This window comes from Microtus pennsylvanicus, chromosome 11, assembly GCF_037038515.1.
Source record: "Microtus pennsylvanicus isolate mMicPen1 chromosome 11, mMicPen1.hap1, whole genome shotgun sequence".
Lineage (NCBI taxonomy): Eukaryota > Metazoa > Chordata > Mammalia > Rodentia > Cricetidae > Microtus > Microtus pennsylvanicus.
In genome coordinates this window covers 98,369,597-98,394,335 of record NC_134589.1, presented here as the reverse complement: position 1 = coordinate 98,394,335, position 24,739 = coordinate 98,369,597, and the positions used below count along the sequence as shown (strand labels likewise).

Genomic DNA, 24,739 nt, shown 5'->3' with positions numbered 1-24,739 from the left:
TGCTCCTATGGAAACATGTAGAGGTCAGAGGTCAATGCCAATTGTCTTCCTCAGTCACTCTCCACATAACGCTTTTGAAACAAGACCTCTTACTAAACCAGGCACTCACTTTTGGGGGGTAGAATGGATGATCAGAAGACTCCAGGGTCCCCCTTGTTTCTACTCCCCTTTCCCTCCCCCAGTCCTAGGGTTATAGGTGTATGTTGCCATGCTCAATGTATTTATGGAAACTTGGGATCCAAATTCACATCCTCAGGTTTGCGCAACAGACACCTTACCCACCAAGCTATTTCCCCAGCCCCTTGCTGCTATTTCCAAAGACAGAGAAAGAAATCCTTTGCATTGTAATTTAGAGTTTAAATAATATGACTACTTGTGAACAAACTAATTTAAAGCACCAATCACGTGACTGACCTTCTCTGGTTTGGAAGTACCCAGTAGCAGATGCTGTATCCCCAAGGGACTCAGCTCAGCTCCCATGCTCAGCGCATTGAACACAAACTGATAGCACTTTTAATTAAATGTGTGATGCAATTCGATAAACAGAAAGTTTCTGAGTAAAGCATCTAAATGCTCCTGGAAGATTCAGGGCAGTTACATTAGGGAAGTTTGCAAAAATGGAAATCTGTACTGACTCAGTTTAATACTGTCCACAGGGGTTGTTTTTGCTTTGTTTTAATCATGAATACCCATGTGACTGCTCAGGTTTGAGAGTCTTTTAAACTGGCGCTTGGTGTGAAAGAAACACGTTTGAGGCTCACTGTGTGTGCAGATGGACTTGGGCTCACAGCACAAGCAGACGAATCTGGGAAAGGTTCTTCCAGAGACTATAAAGGAAAGTCGGAATCTTAGTGAGGGCTTTTTCTAAAAGTCCATTTCTGAGAGGAGAGCAAGAGGGCCTTGCTTGTGATCAAACCTGACCATGGCCTCTGATGGTCAAGGCTACTCATATCTCAGTATCCTCAAGCTTTCATTTCTGAACAAAAATATGCTAATTCTGTTCTGGCAAGTAGATGTGAGGATTAGGGATAATCTCCTTACCATGTGTAGGATACTACTTATGTGCTATTTCCTCCTTCCCACTTCCTCTTTGCACTGCCTCCTCCTTTCTGTTCTTCCTCCTCCTCCTTCTTTTCACTGCCATTATTACCGCCTTCTTCAAACTTTTTCACTTCCGGAGCCTGAGAAGTTATTGCACCGAGTTGGGCTCCTGCAACTACCCATGCAGGGTTCAGAGGCTTCCCAGGTAGAAGAGCGCTGTGTGTTCCTTCTCAGAGTCATGGTGTAGTGTGTGTGTGTGTGGGGAGAGGGGTGTCAGGGGAGGTGTGTCACAGTCTAGGCAGGGAGGTCTCTCAACCAATCTTTCCTTTGCTGAAAGCCAAGTTTGTTTGATCCCCCATCCAGGAACATAAGGTATGTGCTACAGAAGTAGCTCAGCCACTAAAGGACTTGCCTTGAAGTACACTAGGACCTGAATTTAATCCTCAGAACCCGTGTCACAAAGACTAGGTGTGGTGGCACATGCTTACTATCCCAGTGCTGGGGAGGGGACATGTTGTATGAGGCCATTTGTTTGTTCCCAGCTGCTCAGCCCTGAAATAATCACACAGAAACTATATTATTTGCAATACTGTTTGACCAATAGCTTAAGCATATTTCTAGCTTGCTCCTATATCCTAAACTAACCCATCTCCATTAATCTGTGTATCGCCACATGGCTGTGGCTTTCCAGGTCCATCTGGCGTCTCTCTAGTAGAGCTACATGGCTTCTCTTTGACTCTGCCTTCTTCCTCCCAGAATTCAGTTTAGTTTTCCTGCCTAGATTTATTCTGTAAGCCACTGGCCAAAACAGGTTTATTCATTAACCAACAAAAACAACACATATACAAACGGATTCCCTGCACCATTTCCCCTTTTCTGTTTAAATAAAAAGGAAGGTTTTAACTTTAACATAGTAAAATTACATATAACAAAACAATTATCAAGCAAGAATTAGTCACAATATTTGTATCTACTTTATCATTTATCATAACTAAGGAAAACTATAATTATAGCTATTTAGTCTTCAATTCCATCAAAGACCCCAGAAGGATATAATATTACCTAAGTAAACAGGAAGTGCATTGTAAGCAACTTCCAAAACTCTAAAATTGACAGAGACATCTTGCTACCTGGACAGTTACTCAAAGCTCTTCTGTACTGTTGAAGCATCCATCTCTGGTTGGCCCTTGAGTCTCATTGACCTGCCTGAAGATTTCCTGGCTAGTGGAAATTCTGTCTCAAAAAAGTTGGATGGACCCTGAGGAACCACACTGGACCTTGCTCTCTGATCTCAACATGTACCACACTCACAAACTGGTCCACCTGAACACACATGGCTCACCCTCTGAGGACCAGGCTAGGACAAGAGATACCAGTTACTAGATATTTCCAGTTTATAGACATGCAAGGAACGCCTTCCCCAAGTCTATAGATTTGGCTTTGTAAGGATACAGAGTGAAGAAATGTCCTGGTTAATTGCTGAGATTTATTTTGGAAATTGTATTTCTTAGCTCTGTGTCTATCTCCTCCATCATAAATGCATGCCATAGGTTATTCACTTCGATTACCTTCAAACCTGTCCTCACACTGAATAGAGATGAAAGAAAATTAGGCAAAGATCCCATATTCTCCATGCTGGAAGGAGACTGGCTAAAACTATGCTGAGTGATGACAGTTACCAAGAACAGCACACATGTGATCGCTATGGAACATGTAATATGATCTGCGTGGAGCAATTGAATTACATGCCATTTCAAGCATGATATAGCTAATTCCCAAAGCTATGCATAATGTATAGATAAGAGAAACAGTTTCAGTGGGCTTCATGGACTGCTCCAAACAACCCAGTTCCTAAGTGGGAGATGAGGAGCATCAGGAGCTGGGAGGGACTTTCCTGATCTGGACCCACTGCTCTGTGCTCCCATTGACATAGGAGGTTCTGTGCCACCCCTACCTTCACTGAAGCTGCACCTGTTCCTTTCTGCTTGCAAGGGACCCTGGCTGGGAGGAAGTATCTCACCAGAAATCATTCCAGTAGGAAACATGGGTCTGTCCACAGTGCAGTTGAGAAAGATGAGCCACCATGACCCTTTTTAGATAGAGGGTCCTGACTCTCCAGTGAGCCATAGAATTTATGTGAAGGTTTGGGATCTTTAAACAATGACCTTTAAACTTTAAACAGTGAACCTATGGATGGATAGTAGAGATGGCTTCACAAAGTGAGTGTGTTTACTGCCAGTGAAAAGCACATTTAAATCTTCTAAATGATATGTTCTTTGTTGTGTACATTTTATTTCAACTTTGAAATACACGAACATACTTTCAAATCCAGGAAAAATTGCATTGTGGCATCAGAGTATGTTACATGTAGAAAGAATGACTACCTCTAAGGTGTGTGTGTGTGCTCGCGTGCACGTGCATGCATGTGCGTGTACAGGTAGCAATGAAAAGTGTCTAGTGAATCACTGTTTAACAAATTGACAGTCTTTGATCTAGTGAGGAAGGTCTGGGTGTTGATGAGGACTGTCATTGCTGTCCTAAGATGTGGGACTTAGGATTTTATCCGTCTTTGTACAGATCAGAGGCAAAGGGGAAAATGCATCTTAGTACTGCATCTCTGCATCAGTCGAAGAGAGAAGTGGAAGGCTTTTAGTCAAACAGACCCTCTCCTGTGTCCCTGGAGATTGGCAATGTCTGCTCCAACAACTAGATTTATGAGTGGCGCCATGAGGACTGTTGCCCCACAGCCTGAAGCTACTGTACAAGGCAGTCTGGGCTTGCACTTTCTCTTCTGGTGATGAGCAAGGTTGCTGTATGGTGGAGTGAGTTCACAGAACCATATGCTGCATGCACACACACGCGTGTTCATACAGTGCACATGTACACACATACCTATATACACATATGTACATATGTGCACACATACACATACAATACACACATGCATGGATGCTCATACATGTATGTATGTGAATGAACACATTCCTGTTCACACATTCACATGTATGCATGCACATTCATGCACACACATATACATACATTTATCTCCTTGCACATACATGCGCACAAACACGCATGTAATATGCATGCCATACACATGCACATGGATACACATATGCTCTCTCCCTCCCCCTCTGCCTCCCCCCTTTTCTGTAAGGTTCTGCCAGGCAGGAGGCTCTAGCTTAGACAATGGATGCCCCTTCTCCCAGGTCTAGTTATAGCTGCCAATTTTGCCGTAGCACAAGTCATTTCAACAAAATGACTTTCAACTGGAATTTCTAAACTAACAATGGAAAGAAGTGTGAGTTTTAGAAGCAACACTAGTGCCTCCAGTGGATCTCGCTCTTGAGTAAGCTTGGCCACTGTCTCTAGCAGTTCTTGGTTTTGCAGAAAGCTCATGGTCTGCCAGCTGGAGAGATTCCTGGACTCTCATTCTAGCATTGGCACAAGTTTGCTGGGCATTCTTGCCATTTCAGGATCCCCATGTCCTCCTTATATAGTCCATTTTTGAGGCAATGTCTCCATGTGTGGCCCTGGTTGGCCTTGAACTTGTGACCTTCCTGCCTCAGACTGAGTGCACCACCACGCCCAGCTTTTGCACAGGTCATATAACCCAAGTCTCAGTTTCCTCGCATACATAATGGAGCTGTACAGTTAGCCTCATATCTGAACTTACATGAGGTTGCATGACCAATATTTTTAGAACGTTGGAGCACACTGCTACTCCCATGTGAGTCCTGGGAGATGTCAGTCAGTACAAAGTAACTAAACTGACAAAACCCAGGTCCTAATGACTATTACCTTCTACTTTTATAACTCTCAGTCTGCAGAAAATGCCGATTGACCTCTTGTTTTTGCCCATAATGAACAAAAAGTACTAAAGCATCATTTCCAACCCTTTCTTCATTGCAGAAATTTGGCAAGTGTTATGTTATTCAGTCTTCAGAGACTCTGTAGGGGAGTTCTGAGGCAGTCCCTACTGCGTGACCCCTGCCTCTGCTGCCTCTGGGAGCAGCTGTATTTCTAGGATTCAGGCTACACCAATTGACTTCTAATTGGGTTGAATATCCTGAAACATGACCTAAGTACATTATATATGCACATAAAAAGTTCTAACAAAACTGGTAATTGTGTATAATTAATCTTATATTAATAAAATATTTTAAATATGTAAACATGGGGCTGGAGTGATTGTTCAGTCAGCCAGGTGCCTTGTAGGCATGAACCTCAAGTTTCTTCTCCCAGAATTCCATCCAGACCAGACTGGAGAGTTCCAGGTTCAGTGAAAGACCCTGCCTCGAAACATAAGGTGGATTTGTCTTGAGGAATGATATCTAAGGTTGATCTCTACCCTTCAAATACATACATATGAGCAGCAGCACACACACGAACACAATGCTTACACGCACGCACGCGCAAACACACACACACACACACACACACACACACAGAGAGAGAGAGAGAGAGAGAGAGAGAGAGAGAGAGAGAGAGAGAGCACTATAGGCAGATAGTACCAGTGAGTCATAGAAAACTTTCATGCAAATCTGAGAATCCAAAGAAACAAAGTCAGTGGGAACTTTGGCTCACAAACTTTCCCTGGGTCTGCCGTTGTGGATGATATTGGTTAGGATCCCATGGATACTGCCTGTGTGAGTGGCCGAGAGAATGGAGAACGGATGAGTAACAGTACACAGCCATTTTCTGGAGATGAGAGCAAGATGTGACTGGTAGTAACCACAGAAAGGAAAAACTCATCATAAAACAGGTAAGTGAATTTGGAAAAAGTAGGTCCTGAACTCCTTCAGCATATCTTGCTGCCAACTGTATGCTTAACATGAGCTAGCCTTGGCATATCTTGGTGCCAACTGTATGCCTAGCATGAGCTAGCCTCAGAAAATGTTCATTGAGCCACAGACCATGGTGTGTGCTTGGTATAGGAAGCAGAAATGAAAACGCAAGTCAGATGCTATCTCCACCTTCCTGGTGATCACGGATCCACAGGAGATGGGATTAAGGCTGTAAAGGGTCTTCTCACTGTTCTGTACTGCTGCATCCTGAACCTCTGTCACTGTGCGAATGCTCACTGGTTTCTTCTCTCTCTTCTTTCATCCCTCCCTCCCCTACCCGCCTCCTCCAGTTTCAGAGACCTCATGACTATTCCCCGCCTTTCCGATTTGGGACAGTACCCAATGGGAGTACAGAGAGGAATATCCGTAACAACTACCCCTATATGCACCAGTACATGACCAAATTCAACCAGAGGGGAGTAGAGGACGCCTTGGTCAGCTTGAAAACAGGGTAAGGACAATGGTTCCTTCTTCTCGGCAGGCATCAGTGCTTAAACGTGACAGCAACAGACTCTGCATGCCTTGGTGCTTATCTGTGAGACTGCCTGTTTTCTGGAGAGGTCCTGCAGGCTTGAGGGCCTCCAGCAGAGGAGTGTTTGTGTTAATCTGATGAGCATCATGGGCTGCCTGTAGAAAGGAAGCAGCCCACAAAGCGTGGAAATATGAAAAGCCCAAGGGGGTTCTGTAAGCTGGTAAAGAAGTTGGTCTCCAACTCCATGGGATATTTTAGCCAAGTAGAAAGACTAAAAAGGTTGAGAGTTTAAGGAAGGAAAACTAGATTTCCATTAGGTTATTTGGGGAGGGTGGAACACTGCTAACAGCTTGACAGTGCAATATTGATGAAGGTGGCTGGGGATGAGGCTCAGAGGCAAAGTCTGTGTCTGGAATGCAGACATTCTAAATTTCATTCTAGATACACTGAACAAAGGTGTGAAGGAGAAAGGAAAAAGATAAGAGCTCAAATCTTTTCTAAAAACCCAGCCAGTGTTCTTGTCCACCCATTGACATGGTGGAATAGAGCTGTATTAGTCAGGAGTCTCTAGAGGAACAGAACTGATTGTGTGTGTGTGTGTGTGTGTGTGTGTGTGTGTGTGTGTGTGTGTGTGCTTGCGCATGTGCTCCCACATATAAAGGTATAAAGGGGGTTTATTAGAATGGCTTACAGGCTGTTATCCAATTAGTTCAACAATGTCTATCAGTGGAAGGTCCAATAATACAGTAGTTGTTCAGTTCATGAGGTTGGATTTCCCAGCTGATCTTCGATATACACCTGCCATCAAGAGCAAGCAGACAGAGAGCACACCTTCTTCATCCAGCCTTTATACAGGCTGACAGCAGAAGGCTAGCCTAGATTAAAGATGCATCTTTCCATGTCAAAAGATCTGGATTAAAAGTGGTTCTTCCCACTTAAAATGATTTAATTAAGAAATAAAATCCTCACAGGCCTATCCAGCCAATTGGGTTTTAATTAATTCCAGATGTAGTCAGGTTGTTAACCAAGAATAGCCATCACTAATCCATGCCTTGTCAACTTGATACACAATCATATTTCCTTATGGTTTACCTTCATCTACAAATGAAAATAAAAAACAGGTCATAATTACACCTGATGTAACTATCACTTGTACAACTGTAAGCACATTATAAATTTTAGAGTAGGTGGTAATGTCCCTTGAGGGACATTCTTTTAACACTAAAACTCAAATATGATAAATACTGATATTCTCTTAATTGATGTTATATTGCATGATAAATATAATGAGAAAAAAAACATGAATATCTGTAAAAACACATCCTAACAAACTATGACAGAGACAGTTAAGCTATTATCCTCATTTCTGCAGCTGGTCACGTCGCCTTAGCTGGTGTTTATAACTCCCTTCCTCTACTACCCATTCTGTACTTTCTTTTACCCTCAGCAAGCACTTCAGAACGTCCTGGCTCTTTTCCTGGAGGAGTGAACCATACACTCAATCCTCCTGGGGCCGTGTCGTTTGTCATCCTGCCTGGATTAGGCTGCTGTAGTCCCCCATTAACTTTAATCACAAGACATGGTAGCACCAAGAGACACCCTAAAGGATCTTCTGCACTCCAGACATGATCTTTCTTACCTGCCTTGTAGAGAAGCAATCCCATTTCCCCACGGTAATCTAGATCAGTCTCCTTTGCTAGCACTGTTATTCCTTTCTATGCCTGTTAGCTTAAGGGCATCAGAAGCCCAGCGTGGCCATGGGGAAATCTGAGCTTCCAGTTCAGTGAATGTTTCTTCTGTCTTCTGGCTTGAGTGCTCCCTGCTCTGAAACCAAAACTTTTAGGCCAGCAGAACTTAAGGTCTCAGGAACAGAAAGCAGTTTTACCAGTGGGTCACTAGGGGTAATAGTGAACAGAACTATGCACTTTTCCAGCCCTTGATTCCTGGACCCATGGATCCTAGCTATGGGAGAACCCATAACATACATATATTGGATGTTGATTCAAGACATATACTGCCTTTCAGAAAGCACTGCTCCAGCCCTCCAGACTGCTGCCACATAACTGGCTCTTTAATTCTGTCTTCAAAGGGCTATTTTATCTTTCTATCTGGCAAGATGTTTCAGGATAGCGGAGAAGTAAGATAGGAAGACCAGTGCACTTCATGATCATGGAATCATTGTCATACTTCTCTGGCTGTAATGTGAGCTCCTTGGTCAGAAACAATGCTGTGTAGAGCTCTATAAATCAGTGGTTGGTAGTTTTGGCAGAGAAGCATTACTTGCAGGAAAGGCAAATCCATAACTAGAATAAGTATCTACTCCAGTAAGGACAAAGCCTTGTCCTGTCCACAGAGGAAGTGGTCCAATGTAGTCAACCTGCTACCAGATTGCTGGCTGGCCACCTAGGGGAATGGTGCCGTATCTGGGGCTCAGTGTTGGTCTCTGCTGTTGGTAGATCTAGCACTAAGCGGCAGTTGTAGTCAGAGCAGCCTGGGTGAGTGGAACTCTATGTTGTGGGGCCCATGTAGAGTCCCCATCTGCGTCACCATGGCCACTTTGTGGGTCCATTGGGCAATGACAGGGAAGGTTGGGGAGAGAGGCTGACTGCTCACAGAATGGGTTATCCTATCTGCTTGAGTACTGAGCTCTTCCTCTGCTGGTCACCTTTGGTATGACAAGATACATGGGACACAGGTATCTTCACATTCTTTGCCCATTTGCAGAGATCTATCCATATACTTTTTCCCCAGATGTCTTTCTCATCAATTTTCTACATTCTGACCATCCAGCCTATGAGTCAGTGAACAATTTCTTATCTGTCCATTTCTCCCCCCCCCCAAAACCTGTATGTCATGTGTACTGCCTGAGGTTCATCCCACTGTGAAGATTTCCCATCACTAATGCCTTTTGGGATTCTCCCAGAAAGAGACTAATTCTACAGTTTTCCAATTCTGGGTGATGCTTACATAACATGTAGAACCATCCGTAAGCCAAGTCCTTAGTCTTCCCTTCCTCAGTCAGCTGATTGTAGGACCATACTGATCATCTGACCATGCAGCTACTGGTGCATGCTGGGTAATCCATGGCAGGGTAATGGGAGTAGACAACCCAGGCATTTCAGCGACTTCTTCACATAACTTGTTCATGTCTGCAGGGTCTGCCTGGGCCCAGTCACATCTATACCACTTCCATTTGATAATAAATTGCTGCTGTGAATATCCAACTTTATGGCTTCATGGATCAGATAACACCCAGCTCATGATAGGCAGCTCAGGTCACATGGTAACTTGATGACGCATAGTCAGGTATTCATTTTCCTCCAAGGCTCAATGTCAGGCCAAGATCTGTCTTTCAAAGGGAGAATAGTTGTCTGCAGATGAAGGTAGAGCCTTGCTCCAAAATCCAAAAGTCTCTTCTGTGATCCACCTATAGGACTTGCAAACAGCATCCCTATTCGACATAGACACTCTGTTTACCATCGGGCCTGCTGGATCGTATGGTCCAAATGTGGAGCAGCCTGCAGATCAGCCTAGACCTGTTGAAGAGCCTTCTTCTGTTCCAGGTTCCACTCAAACTGTAATAGTCCCCACTTCATGCATTAGGAAACTAATGTGAGAATCCTGACAACTTCTACGAATATCTCTCTCAATTATACATTGTGGGACTGGGGAAATAACCACAGGGTGATTTTGGAAACTCACTGCGCCTTCTGAGAGTTGGACTTCAGCCCACCCTCCTGATCTCCATATGCCCCTTACTTTAGTTGAGGGCCACAATATTTCTTGGGATCTTCCAGAACCAGTGCCAATTCAGAGTTAATATCCAACAGACCCCAGAAAGCCTCTTGTTTCCTTTCCTCTAAGTCTCAGTTCCCCTGTAAAAGGCCATGTGTCCCTCTGGGGCAGGACTGGAGAAAGGCTAACAGTAAAACATTTAGGTATTTTAGTAAGGTCTTCCTCAGGGAAACCTGGGTATCTTTCACTCAAGAGGTTCTGGATTTGCAAACTGGCTCAAGTCTGGAAACTGATTCACAGGCTGAGATCCCCTTTGCCACGATCCAGTGTAGCCTTTCTTTCATTTGTTTGAGAATTTTTCCACTTATGCAGATGAAACAAAAATTTAGTAGACTTCTCATAGTGTTATTTTATTTGTATTTTAATAAATAAAGCTTGCCTGAAATTCAGAGAATAAAACAACTGCACTGATCAGCCTTACAGACCAGGCAATGGTGTTACACCCCTTTAATCCCAGTAGTCACACTAGTTTGCCATAGAGACCTGGTGGTATTGGTGCACACCTTCAATCCCAGCACTAGAGAGGAATATAAGACAGGAGGAGACAGCTCTCTCACACGCTGTCTCATTCTGAGATTCCTGGAGGCAGGATCACCATTTCAGACTGAGGTAGAGGTAAGAGCCAGTGGCTGGCTGTTTTCCTTTTCTAACCTTCAGGTTGAACCCCAATTTCTGTCTCTGGGTTTCTACTAATCATGCTACCACTTCTTATCTATTTCATGCCTAGAAACACCATAATTGATTAACCTATTGGTTCTCAAACCTGTGGGTCACACCTCTTTGGGGGTTAAATGATCTTTTCACAGGGGTCACCTAAGACTATATGCATATCAGATATTTGCATTATGATTTATAATACTAACAAGATTTCAGTTATGAAGTAGCAATAAAAATAATTTTATGGCTGGGGATCACCACAGCATGAGGAACTGTATTAAGGGGTCATAGCATTAGGAAGGTTGAGAACCACTGGATTAGGGAGTACCAAAGGTTCACACACATCATGCCATCACGAAATCACTTTGTGTATGCTGACCGTTATGAACCTCCACTTGTCTATGATGCCCATTGTGATAGCCAGGATCACCTTGCTTTTTGTAACTTACTGCTGCCACCTCACCCCTCTGCCTCAGAGCCCAAGCCCCTTTCATTTAATTCATCCACCTGAGCAGCAGCATCTCCAACCCTAACGTCTGGCACAAGAAAAAGAAAGACAACAAAGCTCTTCAAATGTGTGGGTGACTCTCTTACCATTTGTGTCTTTAGGATTAGTGAAGGGCTGGGTTTCCCATTGCGGAGTATTAGGTTTTACACAGTGTACCTACTCTAGCATTCCAATGTCCCTAAACATTCAAAATCCCTTCAGCAACACCAGGTCAAGGGATGTCAGGCATCTCCAACTCTCTTTCAGTATGCCACTTTTGGACAAATGCTTCAACCAACAATTCAAACAAGCTCTTGACACCTTTTTTAAGTGTGCAAACTTTCATATTAAACCTAGAATCTCCACCCAGTGGGCCCATGTCAATAAACTCAGCCTGATCTAGCTTTATGTTCCTTCCACCATTATCCCATGCTCTTAAAATCCATTCCCACATTTGTTGCCCAGACTTCTGATTGAACGAATTAGCAAACTCAGTAAGCTCTTGAATAGTGTAGTGTACTTCCCTATATACTGCACTTTCTACTCCTGCTCTACGAGCCTGCTTTGCCTCAAGTCTGGTTACAGGTCTAGAGGCAACTATTGGTGGGTCTGAGGGACATCAGTATTGTCTTACCTATCATCCACTTCTGGTACCAAAATCTGTATTAGTCAGTATTTTCTAGAGAAACTGAACTGATAGAGAATATATATCATGTATTATAAAGGAGATTCATTAGAATGGTTTATAGGCCGTGGTCCAGCTGGTCCCACAATGTCTGTTTACTAGTAGAAAGTCCAAGAATATAGCAGTTGCTCAGTCCATGAGGCTGGATGTCTCATCTGGTCTTCAGTAGACACCAGAACTCGAAAGCAGATTTAAGATGGATTTTCCCAATTCAAAAGGTCTGGATTAAAAGTTGGTCTTCCCACATTTACAAACAAACAAACAAAACCTCAGACAGACAGCGCTTCAGGCCTTTAGTCCCAGAACTAGGGAGGCAGGGATGGGTGGATCTCTGTGAGTTTCAGGCCAGCCTGGTCTACAGAGGGATTTCTAGGACAGACTCCAAAGATACAGAGAGAAATCCTGTCTTAAAAGAGAGAAAGAAACCCTCACAGGTGTGCCCAGTCTCTTTCAGATGTAGTCAAGTTGACAACGAAGAATAACTGTTACGACCCCCATATGACAAAAGGCAGTGTATAACTTGGGAGTGGAGACAGGTGGATTCCTTGGGCTCCCTGGCCAGTCAGTCAAGACAAAGCAGCAGGCTCTAGGTTCAGTGAGAAACCCCATTTCAATAAATAATCTGGAGAACAGCAGAAGAGGACACAGAAGACATCCTCTGGAACACACACATGTGCTCGTGTGTGCGTCTGCACGTACAAGTGTACACACAGACACACAGAAAAGTCTGGGGAGGCAGTTCAGCTGGCTAGAGTATTTACCCCACATGGATGCCAGGATTTGATTCACAAGATCCTGTGTTTAAAATAAAAGACAGATATGGTGGTATTGCTTTGAAATCCCAGTGCAAGAGTGGGTGGTGATGGTGGAGACAGGAGAATCCCTGGTTGGTCAGCCTCGTCCAGTCCGTGGATCTGAGACCAGTGAGAAGCCCCGTCTAAACACATAAGCTGGGGAATACATGAGGAAGAATCTGGCACCGACCATATGTATGTGACACATAGGAACGCACCTGTCCCAAGGTTCTATACACAAGAGAAGTAAAAATACCACAGTCAGAGACAGTCACTGCTTCTCCACACTATCGGCTCGGTGATTTCTGTGTGTGTCATGACCTTTATTTAATCAACCTGATCTTATACTTAAAGTAGAAATAATCCTAAGAACTAAGGCACAAGGATTCAGTGGCGAATAAGATGGAGGGGTGCGTTAGAGAGACAGTTTGGGTAGCACCTGGCACAAGATGGCCCTTAATTGCTATTGTTGTCATTTGTTGCAAAGGTTAAACTCCATTTGTGGATCTTCAAAAGGGCAGGGATGTGTGAAATACAATTTAGGAGGATTCCATTAAAATGATTTCATTTTAAAAGAAGGAGTTGCATAATGAGAACATTTTTGATTATCTAGAAAATTAGCTTTGGTGGGGATCTCAATCATCTGGCGTTTCTGAGGCTGAACACTTGACTATAGCTGCACTCTCCCTACAGCTCAGCAGCTGCTTCCTCTTGCTTTTTACTTTTTGGGGGACTGAGGAAACCCCTCTGCACTATCAGTCAACCCAGATTGATGCACAGTTCTTCTGGAATTTCATTGGAGAGCATTTCCCCTAATAACCCTGTGTTTGGAATTTGGTGTATTAGCACGGACAGGAAGAACATTTTTCAATAGTTAAGTCCATGACTTATCCAAAACTCACCCATGACTCGTGACTTATTCCAGCTTGCCATGGCTTGTTCCTGCTTGGAATGTTTTTTTTTTAAGTTTTTAAATGCACGACAAAACCACAAAAAAAGTCTGCTAATAAATAAATCGGGATGGCTCTGTGCTCCCTCACAGTGTGGGTTGATGGTGCCCAGCAGGTAGTCATCTGTGCCATCTTTAGCAGTGTCTTCCCCGATCCCTATCACCTCCAAAGCTGAAGGTTGGTTCCTGCTATTTGAACCTAAAAATAAAATAGCATCTTTTGCTCCATTTTTTTGTCTGTCTTATTTAGCACAGAATTCTGATTGTGTGAGATTGTTGCATCAAATCCTAGGTCTTACTTCTCATCGCCGTGTAGATTTTCATGGTTGGCAGACTTCACAAGTTTATCCCTCTCAATCCTGGTGAGTGTCTGAGACCCATCCTGCTGGAGCATTATGGGTAACATTCTAAAGAGACCGCCTACGTGCCTTCTTTTGTACATTTAAGATGGGAATTGCAGGGGCATGGAATGATGTATATATTCAACTTCAGCAGATACCAAAAAAAGGTTTTGTTTTTTTTTTAATGACTTTCAAGCTTAGCCATGGTACGGGACACAGATATCTGTATCATTGCTTCAGACAGACCATGAGCGCAGTGTAGATGACATGCTTGAGGGCTGACTGGCTCCCTGTCATCCCTTTGCTACCCAGAGCTCAAAATGGGTTATTTCCATTCACTTTTAAACATATGCAATGCAAAAGGGGGAAAGGGATTACAGAAGCAGAAAACAACCAAGACTCTAAGTTGTACAACTTGTTTTCTGAAAGCCATATAATAATTATGACATCCATCTCGGAAAACTTGGGCAAATGGTGGTTAGCTGTGTATTCTATTTCCCAGGTAGGAGCCACTTTGGGCTGTTACTTCAAAGTAGAAGCAAGAGTTAAAAGGATATGAATTATTCTTTAGGTGACAGCTGTATTGTAGGCTGTTAGGGATGAGACTAAGTTAGGGCTCCATCATGAAGATTTGGGCTTAATTGGGGTTAATGCTGACAGAAAATAACATGTGTTTTTTAAACAGACTTCATGGTTAATTATTTGAATAAATTAAGATTTGAGTAGATACATTTGCATTGTTCAAAAATTAAGCAAAAAAAAAAAAAAAAACCATAGTAGCTGGGTCTGGTTTTTCAGGGCTATCATTCCAGCTATGCAAAAATCCTTGACAGAAAGAACATAAGTCCAGGCCTTCCCAGCTCATAAAATGAGTTCAAGACCACAGTTGGCAAGTTAGAGATGCCTTGTCTCTAGATAAAACATGAAAGCTGGAGGAGTGGGCATATAGCTCAGTGGTAGAGCGCATGACCAAGTGTAATCCCCAGTATCACCTAAGACACCACATGACAGGCTAACACTTAGGTTCTACTTTCATGGTCTTTTTCACTTCCCTTATTCCCTCTCTCCATAGCAACCAGGAACATTTGCTCCAGCATCTACCCCCCGGCAAATTCAGGTTGTTCTGTGTCAGTGTACAGGGTTTCATTTGTAAATGAGCCATGCTGTATTTATCCAATGCCCGACTGGTAGACTGTTAGGTTGTCTCCAATATTTTGCTTTTGAAAATGATAGCACAACGGAGATGACCCACACATGTCTCATGTAATATAAAATTAATTTATTGAAATAGTTGGTCAAGGACTAAATATAATTGTAACTTTGGCAGATGTTGACAAATTTCTTTTCAAAGGAAATTGATATTTACCCTGTAAGAGAGAGTTTATTTCTCCAGGGTTGATACCAATACAGTTCCCAGTTGACCTATTAAACAGTTTCTACTAAATACAGTTTGCACCAACATATATTTTAATTTGGACATTTTTATTATCAGTGAGTTGTAACATTATTTTGTATATAACTAAGAGTCATCATAAATTCCTGTTTTTGAAAGGAAAGTTTTTAACCAGTACATTTTTATCCTATTGAAGATATTTTTCCCATGTATATTTTAATTTTGCTGTCAAATATAAAATTTGTGTAGACAGAATATCTGTATCACCTGGTCCTACAGCTTTTCAGTCCCAAAGAAACACACAGAGATTTATAACAATAATAAAATGTTTGGCCTGTTAACTCAGGATTATTGTTAACTAGCTCTTACAATTTACATTAATCCATAATTCTTGTCTATGTTAGCCACGTGGCTTGGTTCCTTTTCTCAGTTTGGCATTCTCATCTTACTTTCTCTGCATCTGGCTGATGACTGACTCTGCCTTTCCTCTTCTCAGAATTTTCTTAGTCTGTTTTTCTCACCTATACTTCCTGCCTAGCTACTTACCAATCAGCATTTTTTAAAGCAATATGAGTGGCATATCTTTACAGTGTAAAAGAGCATTTCCCACAGAAACCATGGCTTTCGACTTTTGAGTTATAACTCAAAAATCTTTACCTTAAATTTACAGAATAATTCTCTCCCGTTAGTATACTTCATTATTTGCTTATGTGTTTATTTTATTTTTTTGGGAACTCACTGTGTTGCCCAAGCAAGACTCATAGACTCACTTTCCCAGGTGCTAAAATTGCAGGTATGGCTACCACACTTGACGTGCACTCTTATCTAGACAGGATCTCATGTTTTCCAGGCTGATCTTTAGCTCTCTGTGTAACCAAATACAATCTTGAACTTCTGATCTTGCCTTTACATCACAAGTGCTGAGTAACCAGGCACACATCACCACCCTGGTTTATCAGTGATCAAATCTAGGACCTAAAGCATGTTAAATGAGCACCCTACTGACTGAGCCACATCCCCAGTCCCTGGCCTGCACACCACCAACTGAGCCACATCTCCAATCCCTGGCTTGCACACTACCAACTCAGCCACATCCTTAGTCCCTGGCCTGCACACCACCAACTCAGCCACATTCTCAGCCCCTGGCCTGCACACAACCAACTCAGCTACAACCCCAGCCCCTAGCTTGCACACTACCAACTCAGCCACATCCTTAGTCCCTGGCTTGCACACTACCAACTCATCCACATCCTTAGTCCCTGGCTTGCACACTACCAACTCAGCCACATCCTCAGCCCCTGGCTTGCACACTACCAACTCATCCACATCCTTAGTCCCTGGCTTGCACACTACCAACTCAGCCGCATCCTCAGCCCCTAGCCTGCACACGACCACCTGAGCCACATCTCCAATCCCTGGTTTGCACACTACCAACTGAGCCCCATCCTCAGCCTTTGGTTTGCACACTACCAACTAAGCCACATCCTCAATCCCTGGCTTGCACACTACCAACTGAGCCACATCCTTAGCTCCTCGCTTGCACACTACCAACTGAGTCACATCCCCAGCCCCTGGTGTGCACACTACTGACTGAGCCACATCCCCAGCCCCTGGTGTGCACACTACCAACTGAGCCTCATCTCCAGCCCCTCATTTGCACACTACCGACTGAGCCACATCCCCAGCCCCTGGTGTGCACACTACCAACTGAGCCACATCCTCAGCCCTTGGTTTGCACACTACCAACTAAGCCATATCCTCAATCCCTGGCTTGCACACTACCAACTGAGCCTCATCCCCAGCCCCTCATTTGCACACTACTGACTGAGCCACATCCCCAGCCCCTGGTGTGCACACTACCAACTGAGCCTCATCCCCAGCCCCTGGTGTGCACACTACCAACTGAGCCTCATCCCCAGCCCCTCATTTGCACACTACCGACTGAGCCTCATCCCCAGCCCCTGGTGTGCACACTACTGACTGAGCCACATCCCCAGCCCCTGGTGTGCACACTACCAACTCAGCCACATCCTCAGCCCTTGACTTGCACTGTCAATTATTTAGGATTTTTCTTGGGGTATGCTATGATAGCTGACCCCAACCCCTCAGATAGTGAACTGCTGTCCCAGAACGGCTCCGAGTCCCCTTGTACATCTTTTGTTTCTGTATCCACACCTTCCCACTTCTGTCTTCTAAACATCAGTTCTGTCATAGCTAGAGATCCCTTTCCTCCCTTTCATATCTTGTTTCTTAAATTTTGTCATTATTAAATATATTAGTGTCTGATGATGATAGTCACTGCCCTGCTTTACCGCATGCAGCATCTCTGGAAAGCTGCACTCCCTGGAAGACAGGCACCCCATCTATCCTTGAATTGCCGAGATTTATGACATCTCTGTTGTATCACCCTCAGCACCCAGGGGTTCAACAGACACTGCTTAGAAGACCCCAAATATGGAGCTTAGCTGCTGCCACCCGTCCCTAGCTCTATGGGTCCCAGTAGCATCTCCAGAATAGGAAACAAATTCCATAACCACAGCCAGGAAGTACTGGCCGTTGTTTCCTGAGAAGGCTTTCCCCACCTAGTAGCTTCAGCTTGGGTGTGGTGCCCTACTTTGAGTCCCGGCCCTACCATAATCCAGCCACGGCTTTGAACAAGCCATGCCATCTCTTAGTCTCACTGTCTCCACTTAAAAACTGGGCCTGGCTACTTGATCTCTGAAATAGCCCTGAGATTCTTTTATTTGCACCAGCCACATTTGCAGCCAGAACTCAGACAGATCACATAAAAATCAGGGTAAAAATCAGGAAAGATTAAGGGAAAAAATTCTAACTCTAGTGTTCCCCAGCCTTGCCAGTGAGCCAAAACTATACAAGTCACATGATGATTTGTTAAAATGCAGATTCCTGGGTCTTGTGTGGGCATTCTAATGTATTCATGGAGAATTTTTATGACCATCCTCCACCAGGTGCTAGTGGTTCTGAGGCATGAGAGGATTTCAGAACAGCGACTTCTAAGGAGTCTCATAAATACGTTGCATAGAGACATGTTCATAAAGAGTAGACAAACCAAATGCTTATCTTTAGAGTGATCCAAGGCTGGAAGAAAAGCAGACGGGGAGAAAAACTTTAAAAAATCTGTTTCTCTGTATATTTGGATTTGTAATATACGAAAGTAAAAATGTTATTAACTAAAGCCACAGGGAAAATAGGATTTAGTGTGTAAATACTGAGGTCAGAATGATCTCAGAGATGAGCTATGGAGCAGGAGCTGCTAATGACCCCAGGTTTATAGACCAAGCTCTTCAAACAAAACTGTGGATGTATGACCAGATACCTACAGGAACAATCTGGGGACTCAAAGATTATTTTGACTATGATTTAAGAGCTTGCACTCTCATGGAAGTAGGGTGTGGAAGAACTGCCCACATCCTGGAAGACAGGAAGCAGAGTAGAGTACAAACAGGAAAAGATGACACACCTCCTCCAGTCAAGCCTGGCCTGCTGTAGTTTCACCCGTTCCCAATAGCCTGTTCAAACCGTTGATGAGGACTTAGTGCTGGTGATCCCATCATGTCTGGAAACCTGCTCATTGGCCCTCCCAGGGATGTGCCTCATGAACCTAGGAACATCCCAGTCCAGTCATGTTGATCAGAACCATCCACCACAGAAGCCTAAATCTAAGTCAGCAAGGATGGGAGCAGAAAGAGCCCCAGAATGCCAGGGGAAGCAGGGTCCCAGGGGGAAGGGGCTCGGAATAAGCCATTTAGGTGGTTTATGCTAATAAGATTTTGAGAATATCTGCTCTAGAAGAGAAGACAGAGGATGAGTGGGGCAGAGGCATTTAAATTTACAGATGTGGTGTCATTCACCCAGTGTTGGCAAGGGACAAACTGTAAAGCTCCTATACCAGATAGAAGGGAAATGTGGTCCCCTGGACTCTAGAGAGCCAGTAGTTCAAGACACAGTAGGATAATTGGCGCTTTTATTTTAGTTGATTTTCATGTGCAGTTGTTGTACATTAATATTGATATAAAAGTTCAACCTTTTCTTCCTCCTTCCCTTCTTTTAAAAGTTTAATATTTTATTAGCATGTACTATTCCTGCAAATGCACGAGTTTCGTTATGACATTTCCATCCATGGGCAAACAGAAACCTGCAGTCACATACATTTCCTGAGCAGCTGAACTCTACAGCCTCATAGTCTACTCTCCAGCTTCCTATCTGATTTCTGTCCCAGCCCAACACCATAGACAGACGAAGCTCACTGTCTTCCTTTATATGCAGTAAAGTAAAGAGGGAGAATTATCTTTTCTTTTGATTTTTTTATTGTGACAAAGTTAACCTAAAAATTGTCATTTTAGTTGTTTTCAGTGCAGCGGGTCAGTGATGTCAACTGCATTCCAGACATGGCACATATTCTGGTCCACTCTGCTGCTGTGACTAAACTCTCCCACCAAAAGCAATTTAGGGGAAGAAAGGGCTTGTTTGGTTTGATTTCTTCAGTGATGAACCAGGTCACAGTTCATCACTGAAGAAAGTTGGAGCATGTGCAGGTGCATATGAAGCCCGAGAACAGCCTCAGACATCATTCCTCCCTAGGTAGCATCCTTCTTGTTTTTGAGACCTGGTCCATCACTTGGGCTTAGCCAACTCAGCTAATCAGGCTGGCCTGTGAGCCCCAGAGACTCTCCTGTCCTGGTGTCCTCAGCACTGAGATTACAAGGACACAGCACCACACTGAGTGCTGGTGATTGACCTCTGGTCCTTTGTTCAGCACGTCCTGAGTCATCCCCTTAACTCTCAGACGTTTCTTCATGATATGTCTGAAGAAGAAAAAAAAACAGAACTGTGATCCCACATCCTCACAAGGGCAGAAACATCTTCACTGTAAACCTAATGCTGATCTTTAGTCTTTCACCCCAGTTCTCAAAGTCCAAGACTTTCAGGGTTACCTGTTTTTATCAGAAACTGGGTTTGTGATTCAGGTATCCATGATCTTCAGGCTTATAGATATTAAGCTCTTAACTATCAAGAGATGGAGTTATCTCTAGAGAGAGAGGAAGAGGAAGAGGAGGAGACATTTAGATGAAGAGCAGAGTGATTGGAGATGTGGGGGAAGGTGACTTTAGGTCCGGACACGAAATTGGCAGTACCTTTGACCAACACCACTATCTCCATGTCATCTGCATCCCACTGAGATGTTAGTCTATAAGCTGCAGCCCCGAGAGAATGGCACACATATCCTCAATCAACATGCAATACTCTCTGAGCTAGGTACCTTTTTATTCTCTTCAGAAGATGAGGAGCATGAAGATCATCACGAGGAACAGATGGCACAACTAGCTATTTAGCAGAATCACTGAATTGTAGAATTGTTAAGCACAGGGCTCAAGCTCACCTCCCACTTGCAATGCTGACTATAGAGCTGGATGGATAGGATTAAAGTTCAAGGCAAGATTAGAAAGTGAAGTTGTATGGTCCTGTATAATATGAATGTCTTATGTAACCTATCATGCAATGACCTCAGAGCCGATAAAATACACAGCGTCCTTATTTCTATGCTCTAAAGAAACTGGTCCAGCAGCACAAGAATGACAGAGGAAAAGGTAGACGTGGGGTGCGTCAGGATGGTTGCTATGCCGAGCGAGTTCTTTCAAGGGTACCATCTGAGTGGGGCTTATTTGCTATATTTGTCAGTCAGACAGAAGCAAGCACACGTGGTTCATTTTCAGCTGCTGAGTTAGAAAGCGGGCGTAGACACCAGCGCTCAGCGAGCTGTTCTAAATGGGATCGCGTCATCTCCAGAGAGAGGCAGATCGACAATGACCTGGTTTCTGAGATCCACCCCCATGCTGCAAATACAGCTCCAAAATAATTGCTACCGCATCATACGGTTAGGGCTGTTTTTCCTTAATAAAACCTCAAGAAACCAGAGACGCCTTTCTTCTTTTTGTCTTTGGAATGACTTTTTGTTAAATTCCATCAAAAACAATATTACGAGATTCTCAAGGCCCACCATAGAAAGTGCTAAAAATAGGAAAACTGGAGGTGGGGAGACACGGAGTGAAGTACATTCACAGTTCTGTAAACTCAGAGATAGGGACAGAGGGAAAGGAAGAGGAAGAAAGAAAACTAAATGGAAGTGCAGAAAAATGTTGACAGAGGGCCAAGGAGACAGTTCAGTCGGTCTAGTGCTTGTCCTGAGCATGAGGAACTGAGTTCATCCCCAGGATTCACGTAAAAAGCTGGATACAGTGGTTTGCCCTGGGGAGACTGGGGAGGTAGAGACAGGTGGACCCCTGAGGCTCGCTCGCTAGCCAGCCTAGCTACCTACTTGATGAGCCCCAGGCCAAAGGAGGTAGTGGAATTCCTGAGCCTGTCCTCTGCCTCCATGTATACCTGCACACACATGAACACACACACACACACACACACACACACACACACACACACACGAAAAGGTGACAGTTGAAAGGCTTGCTGACAAGCCGTCTTGTAAAGCAGTCTGCTGAGAATGCCATCTTGTGTCATCTCTTAGATTCTGTACCATTAATAGCCTTTTTTTTCCATTTAAGTCAAACTTCTTTCCTATGGATACCATGTATCTTACAACTAATAATTGTTGACTTTATGCTTGGGCTGTAACTTGAAAACTCATAGCTCAATTCTCCTTCGGCAGTTCTAAGAGTGTATAGTGTGAACGTTTCCTGGCTTTCCCTGAAGCCTTCAACGCTATTCCATTTCCGAATGTGCTTAACTCAAATTGCTTCGGCCACCCATCTGAAGCTCGTTTTATTACATTTTGAATTGTTTGGGAACTAAGTAAGATACTTCTTACCAGCGGGGAACATTTATTGGGCATTGACCTATGGGAAGGTCCTGTTTGGGCGGCTTGGTCAGCATAATCTTATTTAAACCTTGTGTCAACACTGCGTGGCCGAGACTATCATCATTTCCCTCTTCTATTCTGGAACAGAAGACACAGGCACAGAGTGGTGGAGCAGGGTATCTAGGGTAAATACAATGCTAGGAGTCAGAGCTCAGCTACAATGACAGCAGTGACCATGCACAGCCAGGTGCCTCTGACTGCCCACTGTTACATAACACCAGGGCAGTTTCTAGAGGTTTTCATTTCAACATGTCTGTTCCTTCTTTGAAATTTTTATTGCTATTTTCAAAAAAATGTTTCTCCTTCCATTGAGATGGAAAAAAACAAATGAAGACCCCAGAGATCAAACTGTGACCCCCTGTACACAGTGTGGTTTCTCTTGAAGAAGCCAGAATTCCCTGTAAGATTCTGTATTCTTATTTTAAGCATGTGTGTGTATGTGTATACATGTGTGTGCAGGCCAGAGGTCAACCTTAGGTTTTCTTCTTCAGAGCCCTGCCCACAGTGTTTTTTCAGACAGGGTCTCTCACTGGCTAAGAATTTACCAAGTCAGGTAGCCTGCCTGTCTGCGTGTCTCTGACTCTTCAGCACGGGGATTATTAGGGTGCTGAATTCTGAGGATGAACTCAGGTCCTCTTGTTTGCAAGTCATGCCCTTTACTGACTGAGCCACTGTCCCAGCCAAGATTCTGTATTGTCTGGGTGTGTCTCCTGACACTATTTGCTGAGCTCATACAGGAACTTCCACTCTGTGACTGTGTGTTTGCCTTTCCGTTCTCCTTGACATGCAACCTCTCTGTTTCGCAGAAGGAGCTGAGGCTTGGGGTTAAGCAGCAGCCTACCCAAGGACCTACTTGGGGTAGAGGCAGCATTCAGAGTGACCCACAATGGGCTTTCCCCCTTCTTGACCTGAGAAGGGGACAATGCTGAGAGAGGTATCTGCTTGTTATAAGGTATAGGATTAGGAGCAGAGAATCCGTGTGTTCTTGACCATCTGTGTCTTAATAACAGGCTCCTTTCTTCCAACGGCTAAGCTCACAAACAGGTCCCCACTCATCAGATACTAATGGTCACAGCATCAATGTGTCAACCTTGGATGGTCTTTTACCAATGTCTTATCTCACAAGCATTTGGAGAAATGAGTCTTCCACTTGTGTGGCTGGCTCAGACTATAAAATAATCTAACACACATCACAAGACTTCAACTGCATCTTAAAGGGAGCCCTTGGTCCAACTGCAAACGCAGACACGCCTCACCATCCTCCTCTAGCAGAGAGGTGAGTGGGTGTTGGGCGCTGTGACACATGTGTGTGATAGGAACTCTGGCTTGCCATCTTGGTACCTGAGAGGCAGACGCAGGAGGTCCATGAATTTGCAGCCATTCTTGGCTACATATTGAGACTCTGTCTGAAAACAAGAGAAAAAGAAGCGTGGGTGAAGAGGTGACATCGTCCCCTATTGCAGTGATGTCTGAGGACACCCATAAGCACTGGCCACAGAATGCTGACTTTCCCAACTAGAAATGCATTCTCTCAGTTCCAGAGGACAGAAGTCCAAAAGTCAACATGATGATGGGGACATGCTCCTTCCAGGCTCTCCGGTGAGGTACCCGGAACACTTCCTCACCTTCTCCAGCTTCTGCTTCTGCTAGCTCCTAGTTCTCTTGGCTTGTAGCTTCCTTCCTCTTAAATATCTTCGTGTTTACATGGGCTTCTTTCCCCATGTATCTTTTCTTATAAAGCTGAGACCGTTATGCTTAAGGTCGATTATATACCCTAGGTAATGTTTCCGTCAAGATCCTCAGTTAATAACATCTTCAACGACCCCGTTTAGCACCTGCTGATACTATTGAGTATATGGAAGTCACCAGAGCCACAGTGGTGCTCTTTCCCCACCACCTCCTAGCAGGCTCCCAGTGGCAGCACTTGCAGGGAAGTATATCCTTGGGAATCTGGGCACATGTGCTACTTCAGGTTCCGTCTGCCAATGGAGTAGGGAGTGGACTTGTGTTCCACGGGGAGGCACAATGCTCATGTGTCTAGTGTTAAACCTTGTGAGAGCCCCACCCTCTGGTGGCTATATTCTGGCTGGCATCTTGTGAGAAAACCCCACCCTCGGGTGGCTATATTCTGGCTGGTGTTTTGTGAGAGAGCCCCACCCTCGAGTGGCTATATTCTGGCTGGCATCTTGTGAGAGAGCCTCACCCTTAGGTGGCTATATTCTGGCGGGCGTCTTGTGCCTCCCACTTGCGGTTGCCTGGGTGGCTCTCAAGTCATGCTGGAATATATCATGCACACTTTAATTATCGGTCTCCTGGGAGTTTCGCAGCCACCTTTTTTTGAACTCGTGCTGATGAGCATGGCTGTTGTACAGACAGATAATCACTG

The 24,739-nt window shown here is 44.1% G+C and overlaps 1 protein-coding gene and 1 pseudogene across 1 annotated transcript in view; one reads left to right on the top strand and one right to left on the bottom strand.

Annotated features, from left to right (window-relative positions):
* The window catches only part of Grin2a (glutamate ionotropic receptor NMDA type subunit 2A), a 447,114-nt gene that overhangs the window by 358,836 nt on the left and 63,539 nt on the right, over positions 1-24,739 (top strand). The window contains exon 11 of the mRNA XM_075942009.1: positions 6,179-6,339. Within this exon, the coding sequence (XP_075798124.1) occupies positions 6,179-6,339 (161 nt within the window). The remainder of the gene's footprint in view (positions 1-6,178; positions 6,340-24,739) is intronic.
* Positions 8,141-9,344, bottom strand: LOC142859645 (uncharacterized; annotated as a pseudogene).